This window comes from Sminthopsis crassicaudata, chromosome 1 (assembly GCF_048593235.1).
Source record: "Sminthopsis crassicaudata isolate SCR6 chromosome 1, ASM4859323v1, whole genome shotgun sequence".
In the NCBI taxonomy this organism is placed as follows: Eukaryota; Metazoa; Chordata; class Mammalia; order Dasyuromorphia; family Dasyuridae; genus Sminthopsis; species Sminthopsis crassicaudata.
Window position 1 is genome coordinate 50,937,721 of NC_133617.1, and position 18,736 is coordinate 50,956,456.

At 55.7% G+C, this 18,736-nt stretch overlaps 1 protein-coding gene across 5 annotated transcripts in view; it reads right to left on the reverse strand.

Annotated features, from left to right (window-relative positions):
* Positions 1-1,734: 1,734 nt before the first annotated feature.
* The window catches only part of PDE4C (phosphodiesterase 4C), a 63,964-nt gene continuing 46,962 nt past the window's right edge, over positions 1,735-18,736 (reverse strand). For all 5 annotated transcript variants that reach the window (XM_074302534.1, XM_074302541.1, XM_074302548.1 and 2 more), the window contains 10 exons: positions 17,280-17,392; positions 14,834-14,927; positions 12,692-12,885; positions 12,291-12,389; positions 11,555-11,719; positions 11,130-11,229; positions 8,758-8,912; positions 7,872-7,994; positions 5,275-5,457; positions 1,735-4,533 (listed from right to left, as the gene is read on the reverse strand). In XM_074302534.1, the coding sequence (XP_074158635.1) occupies positions 4,054-4,533; positions 5,275-5,457; positions 7,872-7,994; positions 8,758-8,912; positions 11,130-11,229; positions 11,555-11,719; positions 12,291-12,389; positions 12,692-12,885; positions 14,834-14,927; positions 17,280-17,392 (1,706 nt within the window). In that variant the 3' untranslated portion in view covers positions 1,735-4,053. The remainder of the gene's footprint in view (positions 4,534-5,274; positions 5,458-7,871; positions 7,995-8,757; positions 8,913-11,129; positions 11,230-11,554; positions 11,720-12,290; positions 12,390-12,691; positions 12,886-14,833; positions 14,928-17,279; positions 17,393-18,736) is intronic.

An 18,736-nucleotide genomic window follows, 5' to 3' on the forward strand; every position in this document is an offset into this window, starting at 1 on the left:
GGTAGAGAACTTGAAAGCATGGGAAGTTGCCCTGTGATATCATTGATACAGGAAACTCTCAAGTGAGAAAACTCTCGCTAGGGGAGGTGGGGAGGTGGGTGCCATAATGCAGAGAGCCTTGGGCTTGGAACCAGAAACTCAGCCTCTCTAGTTCAAATCCAGCCTCAGACGCTTCCTACTTGTGACACCCAGGGCAAGTCATTTAACCCTGCTTGCCTCAGTTTCCTCCTCTGTAACAAGAGCTAGAGAAGGAAACGGCAACGGCAAACCTCTCTAGTAGCTTTGCCTACCAGACAGAGCCGGCCCACAATTTTGTTGTCAATCATGTTCAACTCCTCATGGCCCCAGTTGGGCTTTTCTTGGCAGACATATTTAAGGGAAAGTCTCACCTGCAGTGTGTGTCAGGGGCTGGACTTGATTTTCCTGGCTTTGAGCTTCAGTTCTAGGTGTTTCATGTTAACTGATGGGTCAGGGAGACAGGGACAAAACCAGCAATCCTTGGCCCCATTCACAGGGTAACCCGGGAGAAAGAACCAAGGAGGTCTCCCTGGTGAGTGCGTATGATGGGCCCTGGAGGGAAGTGGAGAGTCTACAAGAGAGGAGAGGAGGGGACAGTGTAGGCAGAGACCTGCAAATGGGATATGGAGTGCCCAGTAGCGGCAGGTAGAGGTCAGTGAGCCAGTCCAAGGCCTGGATCCCGTGGCCTGCTCGTGTCTGTGGTTTTCCTCTGAACAATTGTCCATATTCCCCATTCTGCCTTAGAGCCAGCTAGACCTTTAGCTATCATTTGATCAGGAGAACTGGACAATACCATCCTTCTCTTTCAAAACAAGAGTTTATGATGGCATGTTTTATTGAGGGGGGGTGAGTACCAGTAATATGGTATCTCCAATTGATACAGCCGCTTTGACCTCAAGCAATTGATTTTTTTAATCTAACTGTAGGATTTGACATTCATCCCTCTTAAATTTTTATTATTTTAATTATTAACAATAGTTACATTATTATCAATGACTGTGAAATGTTGACTAAGCCCGGCGGCCCATTCACCAAGCCGGCTAGAACACAGACAGGATTCGATCTCCATTGTTAGAGTCTTACTAGGTGGTAAGTCAGTACTTGGCAATTCTCTAGCTCAGAGTTCACACCTTTAGTTCAAATCTTTAAGGGAGTTTACACCCTTGAAGGAATACTTTAAAGGAGCTTGCTCATTGGTCAGTAAGGAGTTCCCACAAGCCCCGGGAGTACCCACAAGCCCATTCTCTGGAAGGATAAAAAGAGGCAACATTGAGTCTGAACAACAGTCTGGATTGGGTCAAGGACAAGACTTCCCGGGAGAACTTCAGGGAAGCTTGAGGAGATTCAGAGCCAGGATTCAGGAAGAAGAGGATTTGAGATTCTACCTTCACTCTGGCTGGAGGTTCCAGAAGCCTCCCAAGAGACCTGCACTCAGAGGAAAAGATTATACAGAAAAGAAACCTCCTCCCAGAGAAGGATTACAACTGAGAGACGACAGGACATTACACTCCATCCATCTTCTGCCTCTCGGGCAGATTTCTCCCCGTCTGTGTGAGAAGTCAGGGCTTCTTTGGCCCATGGGGCTGCACTGCACATTATTCTATATTTAATATGAGCTGCCCTGGTAGATTTGTGCTTGACTTTGGACAACAAGGGGTTGGCTGGGTGTTGGAACAGAGCAAGATGGACATGGACAGACAGACACACACACGGTCAGGATGTCAAAGATTTCCTTTTTATCTGAAGTCTACTTTACACACAGGAGGTGGAAAAGCAGCTGGGACAGGGGAAGAGGCTGGAGGGTATGGGGGGGGGAGGTGGGGGAATTTCCCCTCATGTCCCCTTGCTGAACCGGCTGCCATGATGGGGGCCAGGGCAGATGGACCGAGGGCTGACCTCCCCCAAGCCCACAACCAGACAGCCTTGCAGTGGGCCAGGCTGCCCCAGCCTCCCCAACCACCGACTCTGGCTCTCCGGCTCCTCACAGATCAGAGCTTTTCCCCCTGGCCTTCCAAGACCACGAGGAGTGTGCCTGGGCCTGACTAGGGAGCAGGAAGGCAGAGCCCTGCACTGGAGCTCAGGCCGCGTCCACCTCACCTCGCACCGGAATTGTGGTCTCTGCGGCCCTGAAAAAGCTCCGCAGCAGCTGGCCCAGACTTGAGGAGAAGTTCCGACAGAAGAAACATAGGGGTGGGGAAAGATGAAGGGAGGACGATGGGGAGCTCAGATATTCTAGAATTATAGAACAAAGACCTTAGAACACAAGAACACAATACAGTTCTAGGAGGAATCACAGAACACATATTACAATGTTGAAGCAGAGAGACCTTAGAACATAGAACACAGAAAGAGAGGGCCCTTAGAACCCAGGGGGTCAGAGGTGGGAGGGCCCTTAGAACCCAGGAGGTCAGAGGTGGGAGGGCCCTTAGAACCCAGGGGGTCAGAAGTGGGAGGGCCCTTAGAACCCAGGGGGTCAGAGCTGGGAGGGGCCTTAGAACCCAGGAGTCAGAAGTGGGAGGGCCCTTAGAACCCAGAGGATCAGAACTGGGAGGGCCCTTAGAACCCAGGGGGTCAGAGCTGGGAGGGCCCTTAGAACCCAGGGGGTCAGAGGTGGGAGGGATCTTGGAACATGTCAGAAGCAAGAGAAAATTTGAAAATTAGTTCAACCTGCCCTCTCCAATTTTGTTTGGGGAAATTGAGGCTACTAGGGAGGAAATGGCTTGCATGCACAATGAGGCAGGAGCAGAGTCAGGGTCTCCTAACTTGGCCCCCAGCCCACCTCACTCAGTGGAGCAAGCAGCCCTCCCCCTCAGTCCTGGAGAAGGGCCAGTCTGAGCAATCAGCCCCTCAGAGCCTGGATCTTTTCAGGAGAGCAGGCCTGGAGCTGTGTATGTGTGTGAGAGAGACCAAGTCTTTACTTAAAAAAAAAAAAAAAGTGAGCTACAGAAAAATCTTAAAAACACGTGAGCCAGTGTTAAAATAAATTAAATGGCAGTGTCCAAGGTGCTACCACAGGCGCACCGCGGGGAGCAGGAGGGAAGCGGGAGGGAAGCGGGAGGGAAGCGGGGGAGCCTGGAGTTACCTCTACTTAGGCTGGGGCAGTGAAGGCAGGAGGTAGAAATACTACGGAAAGTGGGAGGTGCTGGTCTGGGCCCCTGAACCCCCAACATCTCAGACAGATGGGGTTCAGGGGCCTCTAGCCCCGTGGTGCTCCCACCCAAACGCCCCCTACCACCTCCCCATCAGTCATCCGGCCCCCAGTGATGGAGAGCTCACTACAGCCAATCTCACCACTGACCAGTTTTAGGAGTTACTTAGAACAGGGACTTCCTTCTTCCTCTCCCCAACCCCCCGTTCCCCCCGCTTCTTCAGCAGCCATTTTCTTGCCTCTCAGAGCTTCCAAACTGTGGGAGCTAGGGGAGAGGTCAGGAAGGGCCTGGCTTCTCTCCTGGGCAGTGTGCCCCGAGGGAGCTCTCTCAGCTAGCCAGATGTCGGCAGGGAGGCCCAAAGCACAGGCGAAGGCCAGGCTCCGTGGAGCTGCCGTGAGATCTCCAAGTCCAACCCGCACTTTTACCAGCCTAGGCCCTCAGTGAGGCACCCACGGTCCTCAGCTAGCTCTCCCTCCTCCCCCCAGCCTCCCTTGGAGGGCCTCTGCCTGCTAGGGTACCGCCACTGGATAGAGAACGGCTTCCTTTTAGTCAGCTGGACGGCTGTTGGAAAGCTACTTTTCTTTTTCTTCTCTCGGTTTTTCTCCCCATTCTTGAGGCCATTTCCTCCCACCACCCGCTGCTTCCCTTCTCCCTCCATTCCCTCTCTCTGGGGGGCTGCCGGGATGCCAGGGAACCAGCCAGGTCCAGACCAAGCCCCCTCCTCCAGGCCCACTCGTGGTTTTGAGTTGTGTCGAACAGGGGCTCGAGGAGTCAGAGTGGGGAGAGGGGACAGCTGGGAGGGGGACTTTTAAGTGTAATCCCTCCCACCCCACCCCAAGTCCAAGAAGCGGTTCCAGGCCTGGAGGGGAGAGGGCAGACATGGCCGTTACGTTCCCAGGGGGTAGCAGGGAAGGTTGCCTTCCTGATCCACCTCCTCCTGCAGGCTCCCGACCTGGGCTTGGAACAGCGTCCGCTCGTTATCCAGAGGCACGGGCCGCCCCCCCTCCCCCTCTGGACTGGCCTCCTCTTCTGGAGATAGCGGGTCCACCTCAGCCGATTCCGAGTCCTCCATGGCCAGGGTCTTCGGGTCGCTGCCGCTGTTTTCTTCCTGCCCTTCCTCAGCCTGACTCCCGGGCTCTTCCTCTTCCTCCAGCTCCCCCTCCTCCTCCAGCGTCAGCTCAAACTGGAACTTGTCGGCAGCCTTGGCCAGGGTCTCCTTGAGGTCGCCTTCGGGGCTCCGGGGGATCATGCTCTGGTACCACTCCCGGTTGTCCTCCAAGGTGTCCAGGATCTCCTGGGCATCTGGGTGCACCAGGTCAGCCCAGGTCTCCCACAGTGGGTGGGCAATGTAGTCAATGAACCCCACCTGCGGGGAGGAACCGGCCATTGGCAGGGGGGAGGAGGGACCAATTGTGACCCAAGCAGGGGACGCGGCCTCCTCTGCCCCCCAGTCCCAGGCCGGGGACGCGGCCTCCTCTGCCCCCCAGTCCCAGGCCGGGGACGCAGCCTCCTCTGCCCCCCCAGTCCCAGGCCGGGGAAGTGGCCTCCTCTGCCCCCCCAGTCCCAGGCCGGGGATGCGGCCTCCTCTGCCCCCCAGTCCCAGGCCGGGGACACGCGGCCTCCTCTGCCCCCCAGTCCCAGGCCGGGGACGCGGCCTCCTCTGCCCCCCCCAGTCCCAGGCCGGGGACGCGGCCTCCTCTGCCCCCCCAGTCCCAGGCCGGGGACGCGGCCTCCTCTGCCCCCCCAGTCCCAGGCCGGGGACGCGGCCTCCTCTGCCCCCCCAGTCCCAGGCCGGGGACGCGGCCTCCTCTGCCCCCCAGTCCCAGGCCGGGGACGCGGGCTCCTCTGCCCCCCCAGTCCCAGGCCGGGGACGCGGCCTCCTCTGCCCCCCAGTCCCAGGCCGGGGACGCGGCCTCCTCTGCCCCCCAGTCCCAGGCCGGGGACGCGGGCTCCTCTGCCCCCCCAGTCCCAGGCCGGGGACGCGGCCTCCTCTGCCCCCCCAGTCCCAGGCCGGGGACGCGGCCTCCTCTGCCCCCCCAGTCCCAGGCCGGGGACGCGGCCTCCTCTGCCCCCCATGTACCGTGCTCCCCAGCCCTGGGAGGCTAACCTGGGATTTCTCCACCGAGGCCGTGTGCTTATCGCACATAGGGCTGATCTCGATGCCCTTCTCCCGCTCCCGGTCTCCCTGATAGAAGAACTCCACCATGATCCTGTCCGTCCACTGGCGGTACAGCTCCAAGGGCTTGGTGGGGTTGCTGAGGTCAGCACAATGCACTATGCTCTGTAAGACCTGAGGAGGCCGGTGGGGGACAAGAGGGCCAGGGGCCCAGCCAAGATCAAACAGCCTCCCCGGGCTGGCGGACTCCCTGCCTCCCGCCCCCAATCCTCCACCACTGAAGTAACAGGGAGAGGCCCCAGGCCTCTGGCACAAAAAGCCCGGGCGATGGCAAGTCCGGCCTTTCAGGCCCCAGCAGTTCTTCTCAATGACTCCTAACTGTCTAGCAGCCAGAGTGGGCAGAGGGACTCTCTTCTCCAGGAGTTCTCAGCACCCACTTTGGCTCAGGGGCCTTTCTCTGCCCCTGGCCTTCTCACCAAAAAAAAGCAAGTTTTTAGTCTGTTTCTGGTTAGAAAGGGCTCATGGGGGGCAGAAACTGCTGCCTTTTAACTTGTATTTGTTTCCAACATCCACCCCCCACCCCTCCCGACACACAGTAGGTGGCTAATAAATGCTTGCTTGGAATCATCAGTCCAGAATGAGGATGATATTAAGGAGGTAATGTCAGAGAGAATCCAGACCCTGGGCCGGACGCCCATGAAGGAGTGGAGGCGGGGGGCCATCCAGGTACATAAATTGGACTTACAAAGATTATTACTGATAAAACAGCAGTGGTTGCTGCAAAGGTGGCCCGTGGGGAAGAGAAAGGGATAAGGGTCTCTACTGGGCTTATCCATATTTTATCAGGACTTACAAGTATTACATATTTACAAGTGCAAATACTTATTACATATGATCCTTACAAGGTGCTTTTGTTATTTACATTTTACAGTTGAGGAAACCGAGGCAAACAGGATTACGAGACCCGCTCAGGGCCACACGGTGTCCAAGGCTGGATTTTACTCAGTTCTTCCTCCAGGCCCAGGGCTCTATTCACTACACTACCAGCTGCTGGCTCAATCCGCCCCCATCTACAGAGTTCAGGAGAAAGGCTATAGAGGGGTCTCGGGGATGTGAGCAGAGCACTGGGGGTAGTCACTTAACTCTCCTGCCCTGAAGTCCGTCCAAGTGGGAGTCTATATGCTGCTCCCTTCCCAGGGATGATAGGGGGAGCAGCAGCGAGATAATGGAGGAAGAGATAAAAGGTACCAGGAACTGGGCCCACTCGCCCGATTGCAGGCTCCTGGTGCTAACCGCTGCCCCGGCTCGCTCAGCACAGAATCCCCGGATCAGAAGGGACCTTGAGGCCGGCCTCTCTCTACAAGCTGACCTGACCACGTCCCTCCCTGCTCTATCGCCTTCAGTGGCTCCCAACTACCTCTAGGAATATAAACTCATCTGTGTGACTTTTAAAGCTCAACATATTTATATAAACTTCAGTGATTTTCTTAAATTGCAGGTGTAATCTCAAGACAACCTCCTCTTCCACACTCAAAAAGCTTCCATGGCTCCCTATTACCTCCAGGCTCAAATAAAACTTCTGTTTGGCTTTCAAAGCCCCTTGTATCCTGGTCCCTTCCTACCTGCCAGTTTTCTTAGCTGGTGTACTCTGTGATCTAGTGGCCCTGACCTCCTCACTGCTCGATACACAATACATCTCCCAAACCTGGCTGCTTTTTCCTGCTGCGTCCCCATCCCCGAAATGCTCCCTCCTCATCTCTCCCTCTGGGCCTCCCTTCAGCTGAAGTGCCCCTGGCACAAAAAGCCCTTTCCAGTCCTGCCCCAAACTTCTCTTTTCTGCCTTTTCTTTGAGGCAATTGGGGTTAAGTGCCTGAGCATGTATTTGAACTCTCATCTTCCTACTCCAGGCCTGATACTCTAGCTACCAGCCACCCAGCTGCCATATACAGCATGTAAGGATATGAGTTAATAAAACATACTATCCATGCAGGGTAACGAGGGGCTATAGCAGATAGCAGAGTGCCAGACCCGGAGTCAGGGAGTCTCACCTCCCGAGTTCAGTCTCAGACACTTACTGGCTGTGTGGCCCTGGGCAAGTCACTTAGCCCTGTTTCCTCATCTGTAAAATGAGCTGGAGAAGGAAATGGCAAAACAGTCCAGTATCTTTGCCAAGAAAACCCTACGGGGTTATGAAGAGTCTGAAAATAATGGAACAAAAATGTATTTAAGCTGCACAGATTCATGTCTATAGCTACATCTGTCCACACACACACACACGCGCGCACACACACGTTGTCTCTGGAAGGGACTTTCATTCCTTGTTGTTGTATCCCTTGGGCTAGTACTGTGCCTGGTACACAGAAGGCAAATAATATTTTCGACTGACCCAGTCTATCTGAAGACCCTGGATGCCTGGGAGCTCAACACTCCATTCCCCTGCGGGGCAGCTTTCTCACCTCTTCCTGAAACCTGCCCCCTTGTTACCCCCGTCACTCCTCCTGCTGCTGCCCTCTGGGGCCCAGTGGCCCTCTCCCAGAGGGCAGCCTGGGGGTGGGGGAGGGGATGCGGCCGCTGGCTCAGCTGCCCACCTGGATCCGGTCGGAGTAGTTGTCCAGCAGCAGGACACCCAAGCTCGTCACCTTCTTCGTCTCCACCATGGTCTTCAGGTCGGCCAGCAAGTTCATATGTTTAGACATGTCTGTGGCCAGCACCTGCCCAGGGAGAGCAGAACAGGGAGAGATGGCGCCTTGGCTGGACCAGGCCCCGGGATCCTGTCGGCTTCACGGAGAGTAGGGCCTTCCTTTCCTAGAGCCGGTCCTAGCAGGGACCTGGAAGCTTTGCAGTGTTAAATCTCAAAAAGACAGAGCCGCTGAGATGGGAAAGCTCTTAGAACCTAGAACATCAGAGCTGGGAGGGCCCTTAGAACCCAGGAGGTCAGAGCTGGGAGGGCCTTAGAACCCAGGAGGTCAGAGCTGGGAGGGCCCTTAGAACCCAGGAGGTCAGAGCTGGGAGGGCCTTAGAACCCAGGAGGTCAGAGCTGGGAGGGCCCTTAGAACCCAGGAGGTCAGAGCTGGGAGGGCCCTTAGAACCCGGGAGGTCAGAGCTGGGAGGGCCCTTAGAACCCGGGAGGTCAGGGCTGGGAGGGCCCTTAGAACCCGGGAGGTCAGGGCTGGGAGGGCCCTTAGAACCCGGGAGGTCAGAGCTGGGAGGGCCCTTAGAACCCGGGAGGTCAGAGCTGGGAGGGCCCTTAGAACCCAGGAGGTCAGAGCTGGGAGGGCCCTTAGAGCCCAGGAGGTCAGAGCTGGGAGGGCCCTTGGAGCTAATAGAGTCCATTCCTCCTTTCTATGGCTGGAAACGCTGAGGTCCAGAGCTGACACAGGATTTTCAATGGATCCCAGAGCACGTTGGGCAGAGCTGGCACTGAGACCAGCCCCACGCCGGTCCTGTCGGCTGCCCTCCCCTGGGCCCTCTCACCATGTCGATGACCATCTTGCGCAGGCTCTGCCGCTGCTTGGAGCTCAGGTTCTGGAAGATGTCACAGTTTTCCTCCTGCAGCAGCTTGAAGCCCACCGCCAGGTGGTGGTTCTCCAGGACGGAAGCGTCATTGTACATGAGGGCCAGCTCCGAGTCTGAAACAGGCAGGGGTAGCACAGGGGAGCCGGCATTACCAGTTGGGCAAAGTTTGGGGCCCAGGGCCTGCGGGTGAGACCCTGGGGCCTTGAATTCGGGTCCCTGACCCCCCAACTAAGTTGCTGTGCAATCTTGAGCAAATTAATTGCTTCTCTGAGCCTCCAATCCCTGAGGATGTTGTGAGAAAATCTTTTTGTAAATCTTCCATGTCATCTTTTACTTTTATTATTGCTCATGGTGGTTTTTGCTCCAGACTCGGCTTTTTTGCAGAGTCCTGGGAACTTGTCCAGAGTCCCACCCAAGGTGTGGAAACTCCCTCCCTGATACAAGAAGGCAACCTTCTACTTAAAGGTGTTAGGCCACGGCCTAACTTTTGTTAGGATTACTAGGTGAGAACTCAGGTTGTCTGGACAATGACAAGGTGAGAACTCAGGTTGACTTGATAGTTCTCTGGCTCAGATTATAAGAGGAGCAAGCTCATTGGTTGGAGTACTTCTTCCCAGAAGCCCTTGCATTATCCCACACCCATTCTCTGAGAGGATAAAAGAGGCAACATTGGGCCTGGACAAGCAGTCTGGACTGGGGAAGGACAAGAGCTGGAGGAGATTCAGAGCCAGGATTCAGGAAGAAGAAGAGGCTGGCTGGAGGCTCCAGAAGCCTCCCAAGAAACCTGCTCATAGAGGAAAAGATTATACAGAAATGAAACTTCCTCCGAGAGAAGGATTACAACTGGGAGACGATCAGAACATTACACCTTTTGTTGGGGAGACTCTGTCAACAAAGTATTGTTTGTGATCATCCCCAAGGAAAAGTGCGATTGTAAAAGAAAAATACATAAAAGTCTGAATAATCGTGTAACATGATATGTGGGGGTGAAAAGCACTTGTCCAAGGTCACAGAGGTGAGAGGTGGAATTCGGATCCAGATCTCCCCATCTCCATGATTGGCCAGAATCTGAATTCTGCTTCAGACACAGAGGGAGGTCATCTCAACCTTGCCCAGCCTCAGTTTCCCCAGCTTTAAAAAGGGATAATCATAGCACCTAGGACTTGGCTTTTCTCAACAATGAGATGATTCAAGGCAATTCCAATAGGCCTGGGATGGAAAGTACCATCCACATCCAGAGAGAGAACTATGGAGGCTGAATGTGGATCAAAGCAGAGTATTTTCACCTTTAAGTTTACTTTTTTTCTTTCTCATGGCTTTTTCCCTTTTTGGTCTGATTTTTTTTGGGTACAATGTGATACATATGGAAATACATTTAAAAGAATCGTCCATGTTTAACCCATATCAAATGGCTTGATATCTTGGGGAGGGGGGAGTTGAGGGAGAGAAAGAGAAACATTTAGAACACAAAGTCTTATAAAAATGGATGTTAAAAACTCTCTTTACATGTGTTTGGAAAAATAAAATATATTAAGAAAATAATAGTACCTGGGGCACTATAGGTGGTGCTCTAGTATACAGAGTCCTGGACCTAGGGTCTGGAGGACCTGAGCTCAAATGTGACCTTGGACATGGCCTAGCTGTGTGACTTTGGGTAAGTCCCTTAATCCTGTCTGTCTCACTGAGCTGGAGAAGGAAATGGCCAATTCTCCAGTATCTCTGCCAAGAAAACCCCAAATGGGGTCAGGAAGAGTTGGGGAGGACTGACTGAAAGAACAAGAAGCACCCACCTCCCAGGATGCTTCTGATGCCAAATGAGACACAAGTGCTGCGGGATATCATATCATAAATGTCCAGTTATCATGTTAATTACTCTGAGGGTCCTTATCTGTAAAGTTCTCACAGCTGCACTGCCCTGCCTGCATTTTGGTGGTTAAAGTACTAAGTTTAGTTCACTCCCCAAGGGCCAGAACATGGAATAGCAGAGAGCCAGTGCCCTGCCCTTGGAAAGGCATTTAACATGCAGGGTTTTAGGGTTCTAACCCTATTTGATGGATGGCTTGGGTGTGAACGCTGCTTCTGGGCTGACACAGCTGGTCACAGCCCATCTTTCAGCCTCAGTTTCTCCATCAGTGAGGTGAAGTACTGGACCTCAGAGGTCCCTTCCATCCAGAGGCAGATCTAAGACTCAAAGCCAGGTTTTCAGGCTCCCAGCCCGAGCTCTTCAGCTACAACAAGGTATGGCAGTTTCCTTCTGTGCTCCAGACCTCCCTTCTCTTATACCCCCCTCAGCCCGGCTGCCCTAGGGCCAGGGTGCGGCCCCCACTCACTGGTGTTGATCAGAAACTGGTTGGAGACCCCAGGGTGGTCCACGTCATGGATGGCGCTGGCGAAGATGGCAGCCAAGATTTCCAGGTCGGTGAAAACAGCCTTGAGACAGATACAGGGTAGTTGGCAGGGGGCGGGAGGGGAGAGCCCGGATGCATGAAACAAGGGCCCCAGAGCCATCAGAAAACTCCCAGACTCGGCCAGGCCAGGGTTTCCTCTGCCCTGACTAGTTGTAACCTTGTCCCAGCTGGGCCTGGGGGCTAAGAGGGAGCCAGTGGGAGCGAGGGGGGCAAGGAGACAAGAAGGGAAGAAGCATTTATTCAGCATCTACTACTGGGCAGGCATGGGGCTAAGAGCTTTACAAACATCTCAGCTGGCTCAGTCAGGCTGGGGTCCTTGGGGTCACCCCTGCCCCTTGCACCCGAACCTCAAGCGCTGGCGTCGACAGGAGCACGTGGGTGGACTGGGCTACATCTGCCGCGTGGATGCTATTGTGATAGGCCACGTCAGAGTGGTAATGGTCCTCTAGCGTCAGCAGGTAGGTGACCAGCGTGTCCGGCGGGATTTGGAAGGTTTTCAGCAGGTCCCGCTCCTGGAGGTGCGACCGAGCGGAAACAGACTCTGAAGCCAGAAGGACCTTAGAAACCAAGTGGTCTAATTCTCCCATTTTACAGATGGGGAAACCAAGACCCAGAGAGGTCATATCATTTTAGATTTGGAGCCCAGTAGAGACCTGAGAACAATAGCAATAGCTAACATTTACATGGGGCTTCCAAGTTTTGTAAAGGAGTTTATACATCTCATTTGACCCTTAGAACAACTCTTTGAGGTAGGTATTATCATCCCCAACTTATAGATGAAGAAATGGCGAGCGAAGGAGATGAGGAAGGGTTTTAGGGTTTAAGATATACGAAGCCCTCGTGGACTGCCTCATTTTGAATTCACAGTTTGGGACCCGTGGGCAGCAGCCGTGGGCAGATCAGAGCTGTCCCCCAATAATCTGGGCTGCCTCGAGAGACGATGAGCTCCCGCTGAGTGGGATTATTTAGGCTGAGGAGCGGGAGGGCCGAGTAGGAGGGATTCCCATAACAGAAGGAGCTGGATCTCGAGAGGCCGGAGCCTGGTTCCAGGTGCTCAGGGTGACAGGAGGTCCAAGCCCATACCTGGAAGATGCTGTACATGATGGCCGTTAGCGGGCGGTTCCCAGAGAACTCAGCCACCTTGAACACGTCCAGACCCCACCTGTTGGTGTCTTTCAGCTCCTGAAACCGGAGGGAGAGTTCTTTAAACAAGGCATCCAGGGATCCGACCCGATCCCTCTCAACTCCCGATGGAGAAACAGGCCCGGAGAGCTTCGGGAGGGATGTGCCTCAGGTCCCATCCGCAAACAAGGCGGGGGTTCAAGCCCAGATCACAACGCCAGAGTCAGGGCTGCTACAGCTGGCGGAGAAAACCGCCGACAGAGCGGGGAGGGGCTCGCACTTCCCCTGCTCTTGGACTTCAGCAGACCCCCCGGGAGGGTGTCAGGGGCATTCACATCCCCTCCCCCAGCCCCAAAGCGCACCTTTGCGAGCAGCATCTCATGGTCGGACTTAACACCAAACTTAGGGATGGCGGCTGCAGTGAAGCTGGAGCCGTGGGTCAGCTTGCGGACGCCGCTGATCTGAGACATGGGCCCCTCCTCCATCTCCATCTCCTTCTCCTCCTCCTCGTCCTCCTTGACGGGCAAGGGAGCGAGCTCCACCTCATTCTGCTTGTCTGAAAGGAGGCAGCCCGGGGCGAGCGTCTGGGTATAACATCCTCTTCAAATCCATCTTTGCTGAGATTCTTGTTTCCCACCCTCCCCAGCCCCTGCCCCTGCCGTCCTTTATCACTAATTTTATTTTAAAAAATCAACTAGACTCTAGTCTGTCCTTCACACAACTGCCGAGGACTTTCCCGAGCACGGCTTGTGACCGTGTGAAGGATGAACAACAATCTCTCTTGTGCGCGCTCACATGTGTTCCATCTCACCTGCTCCCACAAGTCAGTAGCTCCCTGTTCTCTCCAGGATCAAACACGACCTTTTTGGTTTCATTCTTCCCAACCCGGCTCTGACTACTCTTTCTCACTAGTTCCCATTACTTCTCTTTCCTTACTCTACTGTACAGTCATAATGGCCAGCATTTACACAGAGCTTTAAGGTTTACAACACGCTTTACAAATGCTCTCTCATTGAATCCTCCTCACAACCCATTCTATTGTGATCCCCATTTCCCAGAAAGGGAAACTGAGTCCCTAGCCCAGAAGGTCATTTCATGAGGGGCCTTCACTCACTCCCGGACTCTCCACCTCACCAACGGTGGCCTTCTTGAATCCTCAGCGCTTACTTAGCACCTGGCACACAGCAAGTGCTTAACAAAAAGTATTCTATCCTACCTTCCCTTTCTCCTGCTCTTTCCTCTAGCATCCTGGACCAGGTGAGAAGCCATGCATGAGGGCCTGAGTTAGCCTAGGAGCCCTGTGAGTGGAAAGCCGGGGGAGACTGGAGGGAGTTCTGATGAGTCTGGCAATGGACGGGGCAGAAAGGGAGCAGCACCAGGGGTCTCTGAGGCTGCACCCCTGGGAAGCTGGGCTCTAGAAGGATGAGCCATTTCTGCTTCGGGCTGACTGACTCTGAGAAGCCTGGGGGACTTCTGGGTGGAGGTGACCAGCCAGGAAGCTGGGGATGCAGGGTCAGAATCCAGGAGAGAGCTTGGGCCTGGAGAAGCCTCCCTCACGGCCATCTCCCTTGTATCTTGTATCTACCTCGTATTGTAATCTGGCTCCCTCTCCTTCTCCCTTCCCTTGATGTCTCCTGTTCTTCCTTTGCTCCCTTCTCCTCACTAAGACTAGCCCCGCTTCCCCTGCTCTTGGTCCCATCCTTTCCTTTCTGCCCCCCCAATCCTGCCCTGTCTTCATCAGCCTCCCTAGCTCACAACTTAAGATCTCCCCACCCTTAATTTTCAGTCCCTCCAGCCTGGCCCAGACGGCCTGTGGCCAAAGTCCTAGAAAGGGACCCTAAATGACTCCTTCGGGGTCACAGCCAATTTCCGACTCCCCAATTCAGGGCTTTGTCCACGACTCTGTACTGGGCCCAGCCCTTGTCTTTCCTGCACGACTTGGGTCCTCCCATTTCACCATTTCTTCTAGTCTTCTGTGTCCAAAACTTCTAGTTTATCTTTGACTCTGCCCTGTCCCTCACTGCTCAGAGCCATCAATGATGACAGTGTCATGGATCTTATTTTAGGGCTGGAAGGGATCATAAAGGCCACTGTCCAATTCTCTCTCTTTTGTAGATAATGAAACAGACTCCCCTCACTCCTGCTTGTCTCACCTTCTATTTTAATCTGAGAGTTCTGTTAAGCAGCACCCAATCAATAATCAATCACTAATTATTAAGCACTTACTGTGTACCAGGCACCATGCTGACTTTAGCAGCTCCATGCACACAGAGGCAGTGGGAAGTCTAGCAGCCCAGCAGCTATTTTTAAGCCTTGGGCAGTCACAGTAAAGACCCCAAAGCTTATGAGGTAGAAAAGGATGAACCTCCCATTTTGTGAAGGAGAAAAAGAGGTCTCTCTAGGGCAGTGATTTAGCCAGTGGGAGAACTGGGACTCAAACCAAACCCATGTTTCTTGGCACCTGAAGCCTCCCCCTGCCTCCGAGGCCTTAGAGGTCCACTCACCCAGAAAGGTCTGGGAGATGTACTCGGACACCTGGTTTCCAGACCGGCTTGTCTCTGACAGGTGAGTCAGCTCCCGGTTAAGCATCCGCTTGAACTGTGGGGAGAAAATAAAAGGTAGATTCCCCTAGGCCTGGGATCCCCCTTTCTAACTCCAAGATCACTCCCAAAAGCTATTACGTTTTCCTGTAATTCCAATGGGAAATCTATAGTTATTGGGAACCTCATGTCCAGGAAAGGACATGTCCTCTTTGGAGAGCAGAGACCTAAGGGCAGCCTGGGTGCTGGGAGGCTTGTGTCATAACCCAGCCCCATTCACTGGCTTAGCTGGGGGGCGCCCAAGTGGGATTGTGACTCAGTTTCTTCTTAGAGAGAAAGGGAGAGGGAGGCTGATATCTTGTGAGGACGGACCGGAGTCTGATCAAAGAGCCATCATCCTAATGCTCCCTCCTACCCTCACTCTGCCAAAAACCTTTTCTGCCCCTCACAAAACTTTTTCTTTTTAAAATGAGTAGTCTCTACTAAATGGCCTCTGAGACCCCTCCCAGCCCTGACCTCCTGGGTTCTAAGGGCCCTCCCAGCTCTGACCTCCTGGGTTCTAAGGGCCCTCCCAGCTCTGACCTCCTGGGTTCTAAGGGCCCTCCCAGCCCTGACCTCCTGGGTTCTAAGGCCCTCCCAGCTCTGACCTCCTGGGTTCTAAGGGCCCTCCCAGCCCTGACCTCCTGGGTTCTAAGGCCCTCCCAGTTCTGACCTCCCAGGTTCTAATGGCCCTCCCAGCTCTGACCTCCCAGGTTCTAAGGGCCCTCCCAGCTCTGACATCCTGGGTTCTAAGGGCCCTCCCAGCTCTGACCTCCTGGGTTCTAAGGGCCCTCCCAGTTCTGACCTCCCAGGTTCTAAGGGCCCTCCCAGCTCTGACCTCCTGGGTTCTAAGGGCCCTCCCAGCTCTGACCTCCCAGCTTCTAAGGGCCCTCCCAGCTCTGACCTCCTGGGTTCTAAGGGCCCTCCCAGCCCTGACCTCCAGGGTTCTAAGGGCCCTCCCGGCTCTGACCTCCCGGGTTCTAAGGGCCCTCCCAGCTCTGACCTCCTGGGTTCTAAGGGCCCTCCCAGCTCTGACCTCCTGGGTTCTAAGGGCCCTCCCAGCTCTGACCTCCTGGGTTCTAAGGGCCCTCCCAGCTCTGACCTCCCGGGTTCTAAGGGCCCTCCCAGTTCTGACCTCCCAGGTTCTAAGGCCCTCCCAGCTCTGACCTCCCAGGTTCTAAGGGCCCTCCCAGCTCTGACCTCCCGGGTTCTAAGGGCACCCCCCCCCCCCCCGCAGCCCTGATAGTATCTAAGGTCCTCCCAGGCCTGACATTCAACAGTTCCAAGACCTGGCCCAGTCCGATGCCCAGGATACCAAAGGTTCTCATAGCCTATTTCAAAACCCTGACCCCCAATCCCTCGTCACTAATACAGAAAATCCTCTGAGGACATTGGCTCGGTGACAAGGACTCCCTCCCCTGACACCCGCCTGTCTTCCCCACGCTGACCGAGGGGACATTGCAGCTCGCCCCAGTGGAACGCCTTCGCCCCACATAGGCCCTCTCTCCTGTCCCCTGCTTGGGCTTTACGCATCATGGCCAAGATGGAGAAGCTGGAGGCGAGGGGGCAGCTGGGCCTCGTGGGCTCTCCCGGCCCCCGCGGTGCATCCAGTGCCTGTGGGATTGGGCTCATGGGCAGACCCCTCCCCCCTTTGTGCAACAGAGCCGTGGTTGATGCAAATACCCACGTAAACCTCATCTCGTCTCCAAGTGAATTTTATGCTCCGCTGGATTTCTTTGCAAGCTCATCCTTCAGGCTCATTTCTGGATTTTCGAGTACTGGGTTTGCCCGAGTGTGGGGGTGGGACGGGGGGACGTCCCAGGCCCTCCTCCTCCCTCACCCTGCCCAGATGCCCAAGGACGGTTGGACACACAGGCCCCCCGCCCCCCACGCTCTCAGACGTGACCTCTCCCCCTGTCCCCAGCAGCAGCAGCAGCTCTGAGGGATGCCAGGCCCAGCCCGCCCGGGGTTAGTCAGGGAGGTCTGTTGCTTTGTCGGTTGGGGTTTTAAATCTACTTCAGAGGGATGGGGAGAAAGGGCCAATGACGCACAGAGCCAGCTGTGCCTGGCCGACCACGAACACATCTGTGGAGCAAACAGGAAGGGGGCGGGGGCTGGGGAACGGCTGGGCCCTGGCGGCCCTGGTGGGGAGGGGAAGGCCCTAGGCCAGAGAGCAGAGGGACGGGGTCCGGGCCCAGCTCTGACATTCAGCGAGGGCGTTGTCCCCGGGCCTCAGTTTCCCTGTCTGTGAATGGGGTGTGGGCACTCTCTGCTGTTAAAGCCCGTTCCATGAGTCTGCTCAGAGCAGAGGGGCTGTGGGGGAGCAGGGAGGATCCTGGCCCCCCTCCCGGGGAAGCAGGTGCTGACTCACTTTGTTGGAGGCCATCTCACTGACGGAGTGCCGGGTCTGCAGGGTCTCCAGCTGGTCCAAGCACCAGTCCAGCTCTTCCAGGGTCTCCATGGCCAGCTTCTGGCAGGCATCCTCTGTGGCAAGGACCTGCAGGTCACTGCCCACTCTCTCTCACCAGCTCCTCACCCCCAGCAGCTCCAGGGCCCGGGGCAGAGGAGGGGCCGCTTCTCTCCTGACTCAGGGAGGCCGAGGGAGCAGCTGCTCTGGGGGTCTGGGCCTATGCAGGCACAGGGAGCAGCTGCCATCCTCCTCCGGCTTCTCTGGCTCCGGGAGACTAAAGGGAGTGGGGTACGATGGGGAGGACGCGCATTTGGGAGTCAGGAGATCCAGATTCAAATTCTGCCCCGACACAAACTGGCCGTGTGACTGGGAGAGACTTCTGCTTACTCTCTTTAGGAGCAAGGCATTTGGACTGAAGGCTCTATGGACAGGCTCAGTGTCATGGAACCTGGGAGACTCCGGCCGAGTCCTTGTGTGGCCACCAACGTGGTGGGGCTCTTAGGCAAGTCATTTACACTCTGGACCGAAGTTTCCCCATACGTAATATGAAGGGATTTACTAGATGATCTGATGTTACCTCCCAGCTCTGACCTCCTGGGTTCTAAGGCCCTCCCAGCTCTGACCTCCTGGGTTCTAAGGGCCCTCCCGGCCCTGACCTCCCGGGTTCTAAGGGCCCTCCCAGCCCTGACCTCCCAGGTTCTAAGGGCCCTCCCAGCTCTGACCTCCTGGGTTCTAAGGCCCTCCCAGCTCTGACCTCCTGGGTTCTAAGGGCCCTCCCGGCCCTGACCTCCCGGGTTCTAAGGGCCCTCCCAGCCCTGACCTCCCAGGTTCTAAGGGCCCTCCCAGCTCTGACCTCCTGGGTTCTAAGGCCCTCCCAGCTCTGACCTCCTGGGTTCTAAGGGCCCTCCCAGCTCTGACCTCCTGGGTTCTAAGGCCCTCCCAGCTCTGATCTCCTGGGTTCTAAGGCCCTCCCAGCTCTGACCTCCCGGGTTCTAAGGGCCCTCCCGGCCCTGACCTCCCGGGTTCTAAGGGCCCTCCCAGCCCTGACCTCCCAGGTTCTAAGGGCCCTCCCAGCTCTGACCTCCCGGGTTCTAAGGCCCTCCCAGCTCTGATCTCCTGGGTTCTAAGGGCCCTCCCGGCCCTGACCTCCCGGATTCTAAGGGCCCTCCCGGCCCTGACCTCCCGGGTTCTAAGGGCCCTCCCAGCTCTGATCTCCTGGGTTCTAAGGCCCTCCCAGCTCTGACCTCCCGGGTTCTAAGGGCCCTCCCGGCCCTGACCTCCCGGGTTCTAAGGGCCCTCCCAGCCCTGACCTCCCAGGTTCTAAGGGCCCTCCCAGCTCTGACCTCCCGGGTTCTAAGGCCCTCCCAGCTCTGATCTCCTGGGTTCTAAAGCCCTCCCAGCTCTGACCTCCCGGGTTC